The sequence below is a fragment of the Plectropomus leopardus genome, chromosome 16 (assembly GCF_026936395.1).
Source record: "Plectropomus leopardus strain MGB_pleo_1.0 chromosome 16, ASM2693639v1, whole genome shotgun sequence".
In the NCBI taxonomy this organism is placed as follows: domain Eukaryota; kingdom Metazoa; phylum Chordata; class Actinopteri; order Perciformes; family Serranidae; genus Plectropomus; species Plectropomus leopardus.
The window spans coordinates 679,232-697,500 of record NC_142191.1 but is presented as its reverse complement, the minus strand read 5'-3'; the positions used below and the strand labels follow the sequence as shown (position 1 = coordinate 697,500).

Below are 18,269 nucleotides of genomic sequence, written 5' to 3'. Positions count from 1 at the left end.
TTAACGTGACAACAGAAAAACAAACAAACAAACAAATAAACAAAAGCAGAGTTGCCTGCTCAGAGGTCGGCCCGGTGGCGGCGGGGTTTAACGGTCTATCGGCTGTTTTCGGCCAGTTACTCCGAGTTTCTGCGGGAGGAGGTTTTTCCTCCCCGCTAACAGTTTCCCTCCACTTCCAGTCTTTGTGCTAAGCTAGGCTAACACAAACAAAGCTGCTTTTTAAAATAAATCCTGCTGTTTCTGAAGCTGCTGCCTGATGTTCAGATCTTCACACACGAACACTTCAGCTCTGATCTGTCAGCCGCCGCAGCGTCTCTGAGAATCACCGCAGCGGAGTCGGAGGTCGGCGGTGTCTCGTAGGGGCGGAGGGCGGAGCGATCGGCGCCGACAGCCTCCAAACAGAAGCTGTCGGCGCCGCGGCGTCCGCAGATGAGCCGCTGATGGATTCGGCTGTCTGAATCACTTTCTGATCACACGCCTTCTTCTTCTTCTGCTGCTGCTGTAATTAGGCAGCGAGCGCACCGGGAACGCCGCCGCGCAGCGACCACAATCAGCACACAAAGACGAGAAACAGAATCAATATCGAGCCGCCGGGCAGATGGAATATTTCAGAGGCGTAAATTAGGAGGCGAGCTGTCAGCGTTCAGAGGGCGGGGGAGGGGAGGCCATTTAAATAAAGCCGGAGAACGAAGACGGAGGAATTCTTATTATTTTTATATCAGTGTGAAAAAAATAAACCTGAAATATTCCACCAACAGAGACGAAGGACGAGTCTCAAAGAGTCTCAGATTCTCCCAAAACAGGTTCTCACTTCTGTCTGCTCTGATTTAGCAGAGAAAAACGAGGATTTAGACGATAACGATTAGTCCGTCTTCAGATTGAGGTGCTGTCAGGGGGGCGGGGGTGCGACGCCCGGACCTTTGGGAGTTACATCACCGACTTTTGTTTGGGAAACTTTTGGAGATTTCTTCTTTCTTTTCAGTGTGTTTTTTTAATTAACTGGCGAGTGTTTTTTTAAAAAAATTGTAAAACAACAAACAAGCAAAAAACCAACATTTTTTTCCCTTTAAAACTTTGGTAATTTCTTAGAAACGTTTTGCATTTTTTCTATGAAACTTTTGTTTTTTTTTCCTTTTTCCTCTAAAATTTTTGGCAATTGTGTTTCATTTAACATTTTGATGATTTTTAAAAAAAAAAAAATTTTTCCTTTAACTTTTTGCAATCTTTGTCACTTAAAAAACTTTTTGGCATTTTTTTTCTTTAAAACTTTTCAGTGATTTCTTTTTTCCTCTAAAATTTCTGGTGATTGTTTGTCCTTTAACATTTGGGAGGAATTTTAAAAACTCTTTTAAAAAAATATAATTATGTTTGGGTTTTTTTTCTTTAACAATTTTTGGTGATTTTAATTTTTGTTTCTTTTTTAGAAATTTCACTTTTCTTTCAAAATTGTTTTCTTATAAAAGATTTAATGGGTGATTTCTTGGCATTTTTTCCCTCAAAAAGTTTTGAAAACTTTTGGCGATTTTTTTCTTTTAAAACTTTTGGTAATTTTTTTTGCTGGAAAATGTTGACATTTTGTGGTAGTTTTGAGTGAAAGCCTGCCTTTCAGACCCATGAGCCCAGCAAAATAAAAACAGCCAAAATGAAAGCATTTATCACAGCCAGAAACTGTAAATAAGAAATTATTTTGGGATTTTCACATTTCCGACGGTCTTTGAACAAATCATGACGCGCAAAAGCTTCCCAGCCACAAACCACTGAAGAGAGGAAGATTAGAGCCGAGATTAACCGGAGATTAACACCTGAAACACACCACAGGAAGACAAGGGGTTAATATGGGACAATCTAACCTGAGTTAATCCAGGATTAAACCAGCGATAATCCAGAGAGAATACGGACACAAGAAGAACAAACCAAGACAGACAGATTATCTCAGGACACACTGAGGACAGGAGACGGGATCAGGGATTAAACCAGGACAAAGCGGGGATTATCGCGGGAATGTGACGGATTATTTTGGGATGAACCCGGAAAGACCAGAAATGAAACCACCAGACTGTATAAATAACAGAAGTAGATACCATGACGATCACCCGCTGCTTTTATTCTGTTTTTATTTATTGTTATTTTTATTTGTGGACTTCGATTTTAAAGCTGTGAGTTCGGCATTTTGGCTGTCGCCATCTTGGATTTTTGCAGCCAGAAGTGACCATATTTAGACGAGAGGGCGGAGCTTCAGCTTTAAAGACAATTGTCAGTCGCCAAAATGTGGAATTACACCGTCACGTGATGCTACATTAAAAATAAAAATACATTTATATCATTGATACAGTCTGTGATATAGATCCTGTTTGTTTAAGACAAATATAAAATACGATCTTGTCAAGCTGTCCGTCCCTCAGCTGAGACAAAATCAAAAACACGAGTCCCTCCTCAGCGCCGACATTTGTTTAATGTCTGACCCGTTCTGCAGCCCCTCCCCCCTCATAAATAACTAACAGTCCCTATCTCTAAGCACCCAGGGAGGCCGGCATGGCGACTCGGAGCGTGCTCAGAACGCCGAGTCCAGTTAAAGTCCCACTTAGGTGTTTAAATCCACTTCCTGTCACATGATCTGGGCGTGTCAGTCCTCACTTCGGTCTGATTTCAGAGAGACGAACACGTTTACAGGATTTTAAAAGTCCAGAAATAAAACAAAACTTCAACTTTTTCCAACATCAGACTGAGCATCTCTGGTTCAGGTTTGAATGTCAAAAGTCTGGCTGTGATTGGTCGTCGGTTTGGTCGGTCGGTCTGGCTGTGATTGGTCAGTCTGTCTGGCTGTGATTGGTCAGTCGGTTTGGTCTGTCCGGCTGTGATTGGTCGGTCGGTTTGGTCTGTCCGGCTGTGATTGGTCGGTCGGTTTGGTCTGTCCGGCTGTGATTTGTCGGTCTGTCTGGCTGTGATTGGTCGGTCGGTTTGGTCTGTCCGGCTGTGATTGGTCGGTCGGTTTGGTCTGTCCGGCTGTGATTGGTCGGTCGGTTTGGTCTGTCCGGCTGTGATTGGTCGGTCGGTTTGGTCGGTCCAGCTGTGATTTGTCGGTCTGTCCGGCTGTGATTGGTCGGTCGGTTTGGTCGGTCCAGCTGTGATTTGTCGGTCTGTCCGGCTGTGATTGGTCGGTCGGTCAGGCTGTGATTGGTCGGTCTGTCCGGCTGTGATTGGTCGGACGGTTTGGTCGGTCCGGCTGTGATTGGTCGGACGGTTTGGTCGGTCCGGCTGTGATTGGTCGGTCGGTCTGAGAGCGGAGCAGCTGGTTTTTCTAAAGACTCAAACAGAGAGCGAGCTGTCAGACCCCTCCCCCGCCACCGTCCCATCATGTCTCTCTGTGGGACGCTCCAGAGGACAGAGGGAAGGGGGGGTGTCCTCCACACCTCCTCCTGAGGAGACCCACCATCCAGAAACACTCTGATTAACCCTTTGAAACCTGCAGTGCCGTCACTTATCTTGTTCTGCTTCCACAAGCGTTTAACCCTTTTAACTTGCAAAAAACAAACTGCAAGAAATAAGTAGATTTACATTTTTTTTTAAAGCTAGGAAACAATGTGTCGGTGAAAAGGGGGAAGCACTATATTTACAATTATCATAATTAAGCTACATATTTAAAATTGCTACATAATTATATGATTTCTAAAGCACTCTTGCCAAATCTTGCTTACTTTTTTTTTTTTTTTTTGCATGTTATTTTGTTTTATTTTCAGGTGCTTTTCTTGTGCTTTTTGCAAATTTCTTGCTAATTTTTGAGTCATTTCTTCACCCGCTGCTTGTTGCTTTTTCCAGTGTTTTTGAAAAAATCAAGTTAAGCTGAAACACCAACAGAACACACACCAAACTTGCGGATGAAAAGATAAAACGTTTGTATCTCTCAGAAATCTTAAAAGCACACTCACCTCTCGCTGCGAGGAGGTGAGAAAGTCTCCGTCCGCCTGGAAATCACAGAAAACATCAATAATTCAGAGTTTCTTTAAGAGCTGTTTTGATTCTGCAGACATGAGATAAATACGGAGTTAAAACTGCTCGTCAGCAGTTCGTGTCTCTGCGCTCGTCTCTACATGATGTTTAAATAAAGATCTGGATAAATAAAACATGTTGACATGAAAACACTCCACAGGGCTCAGCTCGTCTCTGTCAGCATTAATATTACATACCTGCTGCTTTTATTAGCTTCATATAAAGAGATACTCCAAAACAACATCACAGCAAATATTTAACCCCTTGAAGACTGTTTGGTGCGTTTTAGCCTCTTTTCATTCTTTATATTTTTGATAATTGTGTGTGTGTTGATGCATGTGTCCTAAATGTAGTCCAGATTGTGTATTTGAGTGTAATCAGTGAATTTGCAGCTCAGCTCCTACAATAAGTCTAAAATACACTGTGGAAACTAAATAGTTACATTCAGACTGTTCAGGTCCAAAAATGCTCCATTGAAACCCATTCAAACTGACATTTTTGATCCCACAGCCATCAGAGCAGAAAAACAGGACTTGTATTATTTCTGGGTGTCATTCTGGGCTTTTGACTCTGAATTTGTCATTTTGACTATTTTCCACCTGATGAGGTCATTTTGACCATATTTGGCATATGGAGGAAATACATGCTATTTCCACTAGGTGACCTGTCACAGTCAATGTAGCTGCTGATCACTGACATATCCCAGACTGTCAGCAGCTACATTCACACACTGACATATCCCAGACTGTCAGCAGCTACACTCACACACTGACATATCCCAGACTGTCAGCAGCTACACTCACACACTGAGGAGGAGGAGACTCAACATCATTAATTATTCCATCTAAAAACATAGTGTTATCATGACAAAAACCTGGAACTGAAATGGTTAAAATTCGGAAAATTAATGAATATCTGATATTTATGATTAGGACTGACTCAATGAAAGTAGAAAATCATATTAATGTATAGTACTTTTTATAGCCTGATTTTGAAAAGTGCATTTTGTGTGCAGAGTGGTGTGAGGGTGTGTGATATTAAAGGGTTAAACTGACTCCATGCTTCAGAAAACCTGTTTTTTTATTTTATTTACTGTTTAAGATTTATTACGTTTGGTTTTCTGCACATTTGATCCAGTAATTAATTCTTCATTTAGGGGAAAAAAGTCCTTATGTTGAGGCAACAACCTCACATGCAGGGAGCGATGTTTAGGATGAGAGGCTCGCGGTGAGGACGAGAAAAAACATCGTTCAGACGGGAAGAAAACACCAGACTCCTGCATGGAAGTTCGGGTTTGCTGGATCCATTGATCGCCCCTCCCTTCCTATAAGTGTCCTCGCGCTCCAAATTTTCCGTAGTTACTGGAAGCATTACAACCTGACGCAGATGTACGCATAGGTCCGTAAGGCTGCGCGCTCAGTGGACGCCGCCCATGTATGAATCAGCGCCTGGTACCGTCCAATCATCCGTCGGCATATTAAAAACAACACCACTGATTCAGTCCAGCCAATTTCTCAGCTGAGCTCTCTGCATGCACACGCCAAAGGTGCTTTTGGCATCACGCAATTACACCAAAAGCACAGAACAGACATATAAAAACAGGCTGAATCATCAATTTTCTTCAAAAAAGCAAAAAAAAATTAACAAATGCGGTTTTGGATTATCTCACTTGCCTCCAAAATAATAATAATAATAATAATTAAAAAAAAAGCTTCTGTGATCATATAAAATTACTGTTTTTAACATTTATTTTTAAATAGAAAATAAATCTGAATAAATCTTTCAGGCTGTTTTTTGTGGATTTTAACAAATATTCTTCGCTGTGATGGAGGAGGAGGAGGACAGGAGTAGCAGGAGCAGCAGCGGCAGGAGGAGGAGGAGGAGCAGCAGCGGCAGGAGGAGGAGGAGGAGCAGCAGCGGTAGGAGGAGGAGGAGGAGGAGCAGGAGGAGTCCTTTCTTCCTCTCCGGCTCTCTGTGGCTGAACAAACAGAGAGAGTCTTTCTGCTGGAGGCGTCTTCACCTCTCAGGGTTACAGGCCGCCTCGCTAATCAGCACCAACACAAAACCCCCAGCAGGCCGAGGGGGAGGGCCCGGGGAGGCCAGATGCCAGACTCGGGCCCCGGCAGATGGGGCCTGATGAATCCTGAAAAGAAGGAATTGAAACCTGGAGAAGTTGCCAAGCGGCCGGCTGTAATTATCGCCGCGCCTTTGGGTTCATTGTCAACTAGAGTGGCGGTTGGGGCGAGCGACAGCTGTAGCAGATGGCGAGGGTCCAGAGAGAGAAGGGGGGGGCGGTCCCTTAAGGTGTCCTCTCTGTTACCAAACTCTGAACTCTCTGCACCACGCTGAGATTCCTACGATTATCTAATGAAAATGCAGTAATTCACTTCAATAAAACTCAACTCTCCAGAACAGTAAATGGGAATGAATGAAATCCTGAAAAAGAGAAATGTTCTAAAATTTGAAAAATGTCCCAAAATCCTGGAAATGTCCTAAACTCCTAGAAAGTCCAAAAATCTGAGAAATGTCCCAAAATCCTTAAAAGTCTGAAAATCTGAGGAATTTCCAAAAATCTCAGAAATGTCCTAAAATCAGAGATAGTTTTGAAAATATAAGAAATGTCCTAAAATTTGAGAATTTTTTGAAAATAATAATGTTAATCTAAAATCTTAGCATAGTCCCAAAATCTGAGAAACGTGCTAAAATTCTAGCAAATCCGAAAATACAAGAAATTTTTGAAAATCTGAGCTAGAGATGAGATGAGATGAGATGAGATGAGATGAGATGAGATGAGATGAGATGAGATGAGATGAGATGAGATGAGATGAGATGAGATGAGATGAGATGAGATGAGATGAGATGAGATGATCCTTGGTTCGTCCCACAGTGGGGAAATGTACATTGTTACAGCAGTTTTGAGGTACAGGATAACAAAAAAAGTCCTACATCTCTTGACACGTGCAAAATCCAAGAAACATCCTAAAATCTTACAAACTTGTAAGATTTGGTTTGTTGGTGTTTTGCAGGAGTGGCCCCCAAACAAAGCAGGTTAACTAACTGCACTAAACTGACGTTTTGGTGAGATTTATATTTATAAATATATTATATTTGTTATATTTGGTGTGATAAATGTATCTGTAACACATCTGTCACATGACCAAAGCTCTGCACTGTGGTCATGTGACACTGTGGGACTTCCTGTCAGACTCTGGGTGTTTGTATGCAGCAGAAACTAAATGGTGACTCAGCAGAATTCATTTAGTGATGAGTCACAGGAGAGTGAACTCACCGTTACAGTAAAATACATTAAAGATGCCTGCTGAGCTGAAAATAACTGCTGACGTGGCTGTTTTTTTTAGCCGAGTCATCGCCGTGTCTGCAGCAGGAATCGGGACCCAACATGACGATTTCCAAAACATCATCACGTGCTTTAAACACGTCTGCTGCGTGACCATTTACACATGTAACTTGTGAGTATTTTTTCAGGTCACTGAGTCATTTTAGGAGTATTTTTTAGCAATAATACTTCTTCCTGCAACATCACCCATCACTGCAGGGTGTGTGTGTGTGTGTGTGTGTGTGTGTGTGTGTGTGTGTGTGTGTGTGTGTGTGTGTGTGTGTGTGTGTGTGTGTGTGTGTGTGTGTGTGTGTGTGTGTGTGTGTGTGTGTGTTGGGTTAAGGGTTAAAAGGACTCAACAAAGGCTCCTCACCAGCAGAGAAAAGCAAATAAATGCTGCCGTCACCTCCTCACACTTCTGTTCACTGTGCCGGGAAACCACTCCTCCTCCTCCTCCTTCTCCTCCTCCTCCTCCTCCTCCTCCTCCTCCTCCTCCTCCTCCTCCTCCTGCATTTACACAAGTAAAAGTACAAAATCTTCTGCATCAAAACATATTTAAAGCACCAAAAGTAAAAGTACTCATACTGCAGAATCATCAGAATAATATATATAATATTATTGTATTATAATTATTGATGCATTAGTGTGTTTTTTTTTTTTAAAATATTTTATTTAAATTTTTCATTTTTAAACAAACAAAACAAAACACAACAAAACAACAGGGCTCAGATGCATAAACTATCACCAGTCAGTTACAAACATATGCACAATAGAGAGGAGAGGCACAAGACAAAGTTGTTGGGACAGGAGCACGGTTAGCCTATTTTGGCCTTTTCAAGGTGGGCAAGAAAAGGGTTCCACAAGCTGGTAAAAGTCTTCATTGAGCCAGTATGGAGTTTATGCATTAGTGTGTTAATCAGTGACAATAATAGAAAACTAACTAAATAAATAATAAAAAAAAAAATTAATAAACCAAACCTACCCCAAAACAACAACTCATTTCAAATAAAGCCACAGAAAAAATGTGGAAAAAAACTTTTTTTAAAAAATCACTGGTCATTTTTTCAAAGCTATCTTTATAATTATCGTATTCATGTTTTCCTTTTTTCTGCAGAATTATTATAATTTTAAGCAGTTTTTCAGTCTATTTTTAAACGTAACGTTTCTCGTTTGTTTTCCCCTTTTTTAGATGACGGGGTGGGGGGTGGCGGGTCCTGATCATGTGATCTGTTTTGTTGCATCCAGTGTACGGTGTCGCTGCAAACTAAAAAACCAATTTACTCGAGTAAATGTACTCAGTGACTGTCTTTGGTCCTCCGTTCCTGCCTCACTGAGGACACTGACGTCAACATTTTGTCTGTTAGTTATAATAGTTAGTTATTTTTTATTTTTCACGTAATAACTCAACTTTATTTAGGATATTTCACACAGCTGACGTCGTAGTTTGACAGTTTCTGTATGTTTAGATGTGACTTCTCTCAGTGTAGTTATTCCTCAGAGACGTTTTCTCTGAACGCTTCCGTCTCTAAACTGACAGATTTTAATCGTCCTGAAGGAAGGAGAGTTTTAAAAACTTTTCCTCATAACTTCATGAAGTTTTTCGTCTTAAGACTGAAGGTTTAAAGATCTTTGGCCCCGCCCACTGATGTTAATCTCAGCCAATCAGAATGTTTGATTTCTCTGCCTCCAGGCAGATAAACTGAAGGACTCAAGACACTCAGATCAGTGTGTGTGTGTGTGTGTGTGTGTGTGTGTGTGTGTGTGTGTGTGTGTGTGTGTCTGTGTTAAGCACCATCTGCTGTGTGAAGGGCTGACTCTCGGGGTCAAAGGTCACTGTTTCCAATAAAAGCCATTAGCAACGCTGACAGGCTGCAGTCTGCCAGGCGGCTCGGTCGCCATGACGCCGACGGCGTGACCAGCTTCATCTTCATCTTCTGAATTACAAAGAAGTTTAATAATCTCAGCTTAAACTTTTCTGAAGACTTCAGACTTTTTGTCTTGTTGTTATTGAGAAACAAACTTTGTTTTCATTCTAAAATTGACTTGACTTGAATCTTGAAAATCTTCTTAAATCTGAGAAATGTGCAAATGTCCTCGAGACGTCTTAAAACCCTAAACCTATTAAAATCCTTGAAACGTCTTTCGAATGATCTGCTCTAACGGTGAACATTCAAAACATGCAACTCGTTCTCGTTTGGAGCTCGTCCGCTGAAAACTCAGCCGTTAAAAACATTCATTGTACCGCGGCGGACAGCACCAGGCGGTTCCAGGTGGTGCGTCCACGATGTAATTTGAGAATGGTCAGACTGAACCGGTTGTGTGCGCACGAAACACGTCAAGATGGCGTCAGGTTGAAACACTGCCGGTAACGATGCAAAATAAAAAGTGCAGGTGTAGAAGTGGGAGCGGTCCCACAAACCTCGGACTTTCATGCAGGAGCCCGGCATTCGCTTCCTGTCTGAATCTGACGGGTTTTTCTGCACCGTACCGTGTGCCTCATATACAAAAATACAGATAAAAAACAAAACAACCATCTGTGACTTTGTTGCCTAACCATTTCCATCATTCCCAGCATGTGCATTTGTCCACATTGGCTGCCATGCGCTCCTAAAATCCTGGAAACATCTTTAAATCCTAGAAAATGCCCTTAAATCCTAGCTTAACTTTCAGTAGCATTTGGGCAGTTTTCCACCAGCAGAAATTCTGCCTTTATTCCAGTAAATAGCCCGGTCCTGCAGACAGTACGAGTTCAGCGTCACTGAGCTTACTTTCAGATGGATGGATACAAATACTCAGGATACAAAAGCTCCCACAATATTTCTGCAGACTTTCTGCCAGTCGTAGATTTTCATCAGGAACAAAATACTTGTGAATGAAAATTTGAAAATGCAATTATTCTTATCTGTTGTACCTGTATCAAGACACTGTATGCATATTCTACTGTTATGTCTGTCTTTCCTTTTATAATTTGATAACTCCCGTTTGGAGATGCATACAAATGCTTGCGTCTAAAAGCAGACATTAAAAAGCATGCTGCATAGTGGAGACTGTGTGTGAGGGGTGGTGTGTATCGTAGGTGTGAACAGTTCGTTACCATGCACATCTCTGATTGTCCTTTGCAGTCAATTATCTCCAGCTGATGATGACAAGGAGGCCATTGTGGGGAAAGGGCAATTTAGTCAGGAAAATCTGCACGTAGGGTTAAAAATAAAGAGATTATGATGATTTTTAGTTATTCCAGAAAAGTTCTCATGATATAAACATTTCATTATACAGCGTCTTTATGTTAGAAACACACGCGTGGCCCCTGAATGAACGTGTTGATGGTTCTCACTGAGTTCATTAGGAGTCTGTTGAGGAGGAGCGTGGCGTTCATTATCGCCGCCGTGAACTCTCGTCCTCATTAAACGTTCTCATCGCACCAATAAAAACGAAAAAACAGTGAAATAACAACATGTGCGACACACTGCTGTCTGCTGCAACTACACATTCACACAGTCATTTATAACACAGCGGCGCCGAGTGCAGCCGAGCGTTCAACACCGATGTCACTCGTCATTCATCAGAGACGCCGTCTGAGCTGCGTTCAATAAAACTGAAGGTGAATGATGAAGTTTAGGAGCTTTGTAAATGTAAAACAACAATCTATCTCTTCATCCATGAAACGATTCATTTTTAAAATCATGATTAATCACAGAATTTCCATCCATCGATCTGTTTAAATAAAAGTTACAAATGAAAAGCAGTGGTCCAAGTACTGATCCTTGGGGAACCCCAGATTTTTGCACAAGTCCTGGTCCTTTAACCCTTTAACATCTGGATCACCAGTTTTCGTTAAAAGTATTTAAATCTCTAAAATCTGAGAAAACTGGTTTGATTTCTTAAAAAAAAAAAAAAACAGGAAAAAGAAATGTTCTGCAAACTGGGGAAAAAAAGGTGACATGGAAATGATCCGAAAATTAGCTGTTAGAGATTATTGTTATTATTATTATGTCCAAAAAACTATACTTGTTATTCTCTTATTTATACATGAAAAAATGTACAAGTAATTTCTTTTTTAAGGTAACTTTCATGAAACTTTTTGCACATTTTTGCTTTTTTTGGGGTTACTTCTCATTAGGTTGCTTGTGGTCCTCACATGTTTCTGAAAGAAATCCAGCGCCAATTTGCTCAGGTTTGGGTATCAAAGGGTTAAAAATAATTAGAGGAAGAAAATCAAAGATCTGAAGAAAAGAAAAAGTTAAAAAAAAGAAGAAGTGAAGGAAAAGAAATCAAATTGAAGTAGAAAGCAGAGACTGGGCGCTCACCGGATCCTCGTCTGTCTGTCAAGATGTCCTCTGCCTCCCTGATCGTCCTCCTGACAGCAGCAGCGGGGTCGGATTCAGGGGCCTCCAGGGGCCCCCAGGGGCCCCCAGGAGGTCCCTGGCTCTTAAACCTGATTTTGGGGCTGACGGCTGCTGACAAAAAGAAGAGACTGATCACAGAGGGGACAGGAGACAGGAGGCAGCTGCAGAGACTCAATACAGAGATTAACATGAGAAAGACCTGAGGACAGAGACACAGAGGACAGGCAGAGAGAGGACAGACACAGAGAGAACAGACACAGTGAGGACAGACACAGAGAGGACACAGTCAGTACATGTCCATGCAAGGTTTAGTAGAGCTCCGTTAGACCCTGTCCTCACCGTTGGGACAGTCCTCGCTGTGTAAACATAAGGACGTGCTGCTTCATCCTGACTCGTGTATTTGTTGACATCAGAAAAGACGAGTTCAGAGTGAGAACGTGTCGGCTGATATTAAAGGAGCTGCAGAGCTGGACGTCGTCCAAGCAGCAGGTTCAAATGGACATGTTTTGTGGTGATGGACGACGAGGACGGGTAGAAGTAACATCTGTCCTCACAGCCTCTGATGGACTTTAAATCGCTCCGAGTTCGACCTGCAGGATTTTACAACCAGCTCCATCTGCTCCGCCATCAAAACGCCATCAGCTGAATGACACGCTCCCAGAGGACGAGTGTCGGGACCGTCCACGGAAAGGACGAGTCTGAGGACTTTCCACAGCCAGGACAAGTCTGAGGACTGTCCACAGCCAGGACGAGTCTGAGGACTTCCCACAGCCAGGACGAGTCTGAGGACTTCCCACAGCCAGGACGAGTCTGAGGACTGGAATTTTTTGCAATATTTTTGGTGACTGGAGCAGGGTCCTGTGAGAGACACCAGAGACAGGAAGTGACATGTCAGATCCAAGATCAATACCTATCCGTCTGGTCTCAGGTTGACGCGGTCTCACCTTCGTGTCTTCGGGTCTGCAGCCAAATCAATGAGGTCATCTGAGGCGTCTGTGGTCGCCGGATCGATCGGACGGTGAAACGATCCATAATCACATCGTCGTCGCGCAGAACGCCGCGTGAACCGATGACATGAACAGAATTCTACGTGAATGATAGTCAGCTGCTCACTGAGAGACTCCGACCGTCCTGAACCTGACGGAGGACCGGTCCATGTGGATCAATAGTTCCTGCAGGCGGAAACAGGATCAGAGCTCCGACTCCATCATGAAGGAAACAACAGCAGCTCCTCCAGATCAGAGCAACGATTTAAACCACGAACTGAGGAGACGATGTTAACCCCTCAGTGACCGTTTGTCTCATTTTAGTCTCTTTTCTTCTTCCTGTTGTGATAACTGTGTGTGTGTTGATGCATGTGTCCTAAATGTAGTCCAGATTGTGTATCTGAGTGTAATCAGTGAATTTGCAGCTCAGCTCCTACAATAAGTCTAAAATACACTGTGGAAACTAAATAGTTACATTCAGACTGTTCAGGTCCAAAAATGCTCCATTGAAACCCATTCAAACTGACATTTTTGATCCCACAGCCATCAGAGCAGAAAAACAGGACTTGTATTATTTCTGGGTGTCATTCTGGGCTTTTGACTCTGAATTTGTCATTTTGACTATTTTCCACCTGATGAGGTCATTTTGACCATATTTGGCATATGGAGGAAATACATGCTATTTCCACTAGGTGACCTGTCACAGTCAATGTAGCTGCTGATCACTGACATATCCCAGACTGTCAGCAGCTACACTCACACACTGACATATCCCAGACTGTCAGCAGCTACACTCACACACTGACATATCCCAGACTGTCAGCAGCTACACTCACACACTGACATATCCCAGACTGTCAGCAGCTACACTCACACACTGACATATCCCAGACTGTCAGCAGCTACACTCACACACTGACATATCCCAGACTGTCAGCAGCTACACTCACACACTGAGCATGGACGAGACTCAACATAGTAGAAACATAGTGGCATCATGACAAGAAGCTGGCATTTAAAGGGTTAAATTCTGAAAATGAATGAATATTTGATATCTATGATTAGGACTGATGTTGAAAATATACTTGATAAAAGTAGAAAATCATAAAAAACATCAAATTCATATTTGAAGAGAACACCAGACTCCTGTATGAAAGTCCAGGTTTGTTGGATTTGGGATGGACTGGAATATTTTGAGCCAGATTCTGTTTATAAATGTTTGAAGACTTTTTATAGCAGAGAGGACCCTTCTCCCCTTGTCTCTGAGATCATCCAGGGCCAGATTGAAATGTCCTGTGGAGGTAATGTTTAGTCCCAAATATGTGCAGTTGTGTGTGTGTTTGATGTCGGTTAAGCAAAAACCTATTTGGGTTTCCCTGACATCGGGTTCGTTTCTGGAAAACCATAACCCTCGTCCTCTCAAGATGACCCGTCAGGGCCCAGGACTGATAGACGTCTGCAGGTGATCCGGCTGCTGTTAGGCCTCTTTAGATGGAGCCGGCAATATGAGATCATCTGCAAAGAGCAGGCGTCTCTGAGTCAGAAAGGGTGAGGCCGGGGACATCTGACTGTTCGAGTGCCAGAACATCAATATAAACGTTAAACCGGCGGGGCTGAGACGGTCCCTGTTCACCCCTCCACTTTGGGGAAGAAATCTGTTTCCATATCAACGATTCATTTTCACAGCGCATTTATTATTTGTATACATTTTTCAGTTCATTTCAGGAACAGATCATTGTGCCACATTGAGTCAATGCTTTTTTGAAACGGACAAAACGAGAAGATTTTCGTCTTGTTTTGGTGGACACGTCTATTAACGAGGGTGCAGATGTGGTCTGTAGTTCTACGATGGGGTCGAAATCCAGTCTGACTCTTGTGTGTCTGAGGAAGTCTTGCAGTCGGCTGCAGAATGACGTCCCCAGTGCTGCTCACACATTGTCTCTGTCTCTCTGTCTGTCTCTCCATGTCTCTCTGTGTGTGTCTCTCTCTCTCTCTCTCTCTGTCTGTCTGTCTCTCTCTCTCTGTCTGTCTGTCTGGGTCTGTCTCTTTGTCTCTCTCTCTCTGTCTGTCTGGGTCTGTCTCTTTGTCTCTCTGTGTGTCTCTCTCTGCATGTCTCTCTGTGTCTCTCTGTGTCTGTCTCTCTCTGTATGTCTGTGTGTCTCTCTGCATGTCTCTCTGTCTCTCTCTGCATGTCTCTCTCTGTCTCTCTGTCTGTCTCCTGAAATAAATAATTTTTCCACTGACCTTTTTCAAATTAACGACATCATATAAAATATCACTTAATGTGGCCTTTTCCACTTTTACTGCAGCGATCATATATCTGTCACCACAGCAGCTGTTTGTGTCCGACTCTGTGTGTGTGTGTGTGTGTGTGTGTGTGTGCGCGCGCGCGTGTGCGTGTGTGAGAGAGAGATACTGACGAGTGTGTTAATGTGAGTTTATCAGCACGCCGTCATAAAGCTTAACGACAGCGGCGTGCAGACATATGGTCGACAGAACGAATCTCCCATCAGGCCTCTGAACAGAGTTTAACTGTCTCACCTCAAAACTTCTTCTGTGGTTTTTACATCCGTCACCTGCTCGTCTCCATCATCAGCGCCTCCGGAGGTTTCACCGTAAAAAATGACGTACTGCTCCTTTAATAAAGACGAGGGTCATTTACCTGCGTCCTCCTCTCACAGACGCTTCAACATCTGCACAACAAAAGACAAAATACATTAGAAAATATCTGTCCTCATAAAGTCAAAGACTGAGGACATAAAGGCTCAACTACGACTCCCAGGGTGCATTTCTCTAACAGACAGCCAATCACAGAGCCTCTCAATAACAGACAACTGAAGGTTAAAAAATGAACATCTGCAGTTTAAAAGAATTCACTTTCAGAGCGCTCGTCCTGCTCAAGTTATCCATAATCATACAAGTTTTTACTGTTCCATCGACTACCTCACCAACAGACCGCAGTACGTGAGGCTCAGCGACTGTGTGTCTGATGTGGTAGTCTGCAGCACGGGGGCTCCACAGGGTACAGTGCTCTCCCCGTTCCTGTTTACACTGTACACATCAGACTTCACCCACAATACTGACAGCTGCCACATCCAGAAGTTCTCCGATGACACAGCCATCGTTAGATGTGTGTCAGAGGGGGACGAGCTGGAGTACAGGGAGGTCATCACCTCCTTTGTCTGCTGGTGCGAACAGAACCACCTGAGCATCAACGCCAGCAAGACAAAGGAGGTGGTGATTGACTTCAGGAGGAAACCACCTCAGCCTGCACCGGTGAACATCCAGGGCCTGGACATTGAGATCGTGGAGAAGTACAGGTACCTGGGTGTTCACCTCAACAACAAACTGGACTGGGCACAAAATACAGATGTCCTGTACAGGAAGGGCCAGAGTCGTCTCCACCTGCTGAGGAGACTGAGGTCCTTCGGTGTGAGCAGGACTCTGTTAAGGACATTTTATGACTCGGTGGTGGCATCAGCCATCTCCTATGCTGTGGTCTGCTGGGGCAGTGGAAGCACAGAGCGGGACAGGAAGAGGCTGAACAAGCTGGTCAGGAGGGCCGGCTCAGTCTCGGACTGTCCCCTGGACTACATCGAGGAGGTGGGTGAGAGGAGGATAATGGCTAAGCTGAAATCCATCATGGACAACCCCTCTCACCCCCTTCATGAGACTGTGGGAGACCTGAGCAGCTCCTTCAGCAGCAGACTGCGGTACCCACGCTGCAGGCAGGAACGCTACCGCAGGTCCTTCCTTCCATCGGCCATCAGGCTATACAACACCAGCCTGAGCCAACAATAACCTGGACTCACCACAATCAAAAGTTGCATCTCTGCACATGTCTTCTCTGACTTTTGTATTTACAACCTGTACATTTTTTCTTCTTCTTGATACATGCCTATTTTTGCACTCTTGTATATTTTATATTTTGTATATATTGATATTTTTATATATTTTTTTCTGTACACACGGCTGCTGTGACAAGTTAATTTCCCACAAGTGGGATAAATAAACAAGTCTAAGTCTGTAACATGATGATAAATCAATATTTAACCCTTTGAGACCAGATTTATTTCAACAACATGGGAAGAAGACAATGAGCAATTTAACAAGAAATGGCCCAAAAATTAGCGAGAAGCACAAAAAAGAAAAGTATAAACAAAAACAGACACGAAAATGACCTTAAGAAAGTGCAAAAAAATAAAGTAAAACATTTTTTAATCTGTAACAATTTGGAATATATAATTATAAAAATGATAGTTTTCTGGACATTTTTTTCCTTTTTTTTGGATAATAACTGATAATCTCCCCACAGCTAATTCGCAGCTCTTTGCCTTTTCTTCATGTTTTCAAAAGAAATACATCAAAACCATTTTTGTCAACACAAGCATGCGGTGGGATGACGCTGCTCGCGGTTATTTTTAGGCGAGTGTCGAGTTTCTATCTGGTTTTGAGTCACCGCAAACAAACGAAAAAGAGAAAAAGGACATTTTTTGGGATGTTTCTAGTTTGTAGAATTTAAAGATATTTCCAGGTTTTTAGGAAATTTCTCAGACTTTTCTGAACATTTCTAGCATTTTAAGACGTTTAGAGGATTTTACACCATTTGTAGGACCTTTAGGAACATTTCCAGGATTTAAGGACATTTCTCAGATTTTTGGGTGTTTCTAGAATTTAAAGATAATTCCAGGGTTTTAGGACATTTCTATTGTAGCACATTTCAAGGATTTAACACCATTTCTAGGACTTTAGGGACATTTACAGGTTTTTAGGAGGTTTCAAGGATTTATGGACATTTCCAAGATTTTGGAATATTACAAGGATTTTGGGATGCTTCATGTCACGCACGTGAAAGGCGGATGGTGCAGATGATTATTGCTGATGTCATAACATAAGAAAAGAGTAAAGTGTGTGTTATCAGTGTGTATGTGTGTGTTTGGCGGGGCAGCAGCACGGAGGCTCGTCTTCCTCCTGCAGTTACATAACGAAGATAAACGAGGCGGCGCGGCTCGCTTCACACGCTGAGCAGATTAATTACAGTTAATCATGTTGGATGAAGAGGCGAGCGGCTGCCGATTGGCCCGTCGCTTTGATGCATCACCTCTTCAGAGGAGTCAGAGAGCCGCCGAGGCTGCTGGGAAACCTGCAGAGCCGCACAGAGGATATGTCAGTGTTAGCAGCTACATTGACTGTGACAGGTCACCTAGTGGAAATAGCATGTATTTCCTCCATATGCCAAATATGGTCAAAATGACCTCATCAGGTGGAAAATAGTCAAAATGACAAATTCAGAGTCAAAAGCCCAGAATGACACCCAGAAATAATACAAGTCCTGTTTTTCTGCTCTGATGGCTGTGGGATCAAAAATGTCAGTTTGAATGGGTTTCAATGGAGCATTTTTGGACCTGAACAGTCTGAATGTAACTATTTAGTTTCCACAGTGTATTTTAGACTTATTGTAGGAGCTGAGCTGCAAATTCACTGATTACACTCAAATACACAATCTGGACTACATTTAGGACACATGCATCAACACACACACAGTTATCACAACAGGAAGAAGAAAAGAGACTAAAATGAGACAAACAGTCACTGAGGGGTTAATAACAGTCA

At 42.8% G+C, this 18,269-nt stretch overlaps 1 protein-coding gene across 9 annotated transcripts in view; it reads right to left on the bottom strand.

Moving 5' to 3' along the window:
* The window catches only part of LOC148186776 (uncharacterized), a 29,574-nt gene that overhangs the window by 4,838 nt on the left and 6,467 nt on the right, over positions 1 to 18,269 (bottom strand). For 2 of the 9 annotated variants that reach the window (XR_015779233.1, XM_088089853.1), the window contains exons 2-7: positions 15,198 to 15,349; positions 12,615 to 12,842; positions 12,010 to 12,528; positions 11,632 to 11,778; positions 10,419 to 10,513; positions 3,927 to 3,962 (exon numbers count right to left, since the gene is read on the bottom strand). Coding sequence is in view for 4 of the 9 variants with exons in the window: in XM_088089853.1 (XP_087945979.1) it covers positions 3,927 to 3,962; positions 10,419 to 10,427 (45 nt within the window). In the remaining 5 variants the exon portion in view is untranslated. Of the gene's footprint in view, positions 1 to 3,926; positions 3,963 to 7,697; positions 7,760 to 10,418; positions 10,514 to 11,631; positions 11,782 to 12,009; positions 12,529 to 12,614; positions 12,843 to 15,197; positions 15,350 to 18,269 lie in introns of those variants that run through there. The other 7 variants (XR_015779236.1, XR_015779234.1, XR_015779235.1 and 4 more) reach the window with 5 other exon arrangements.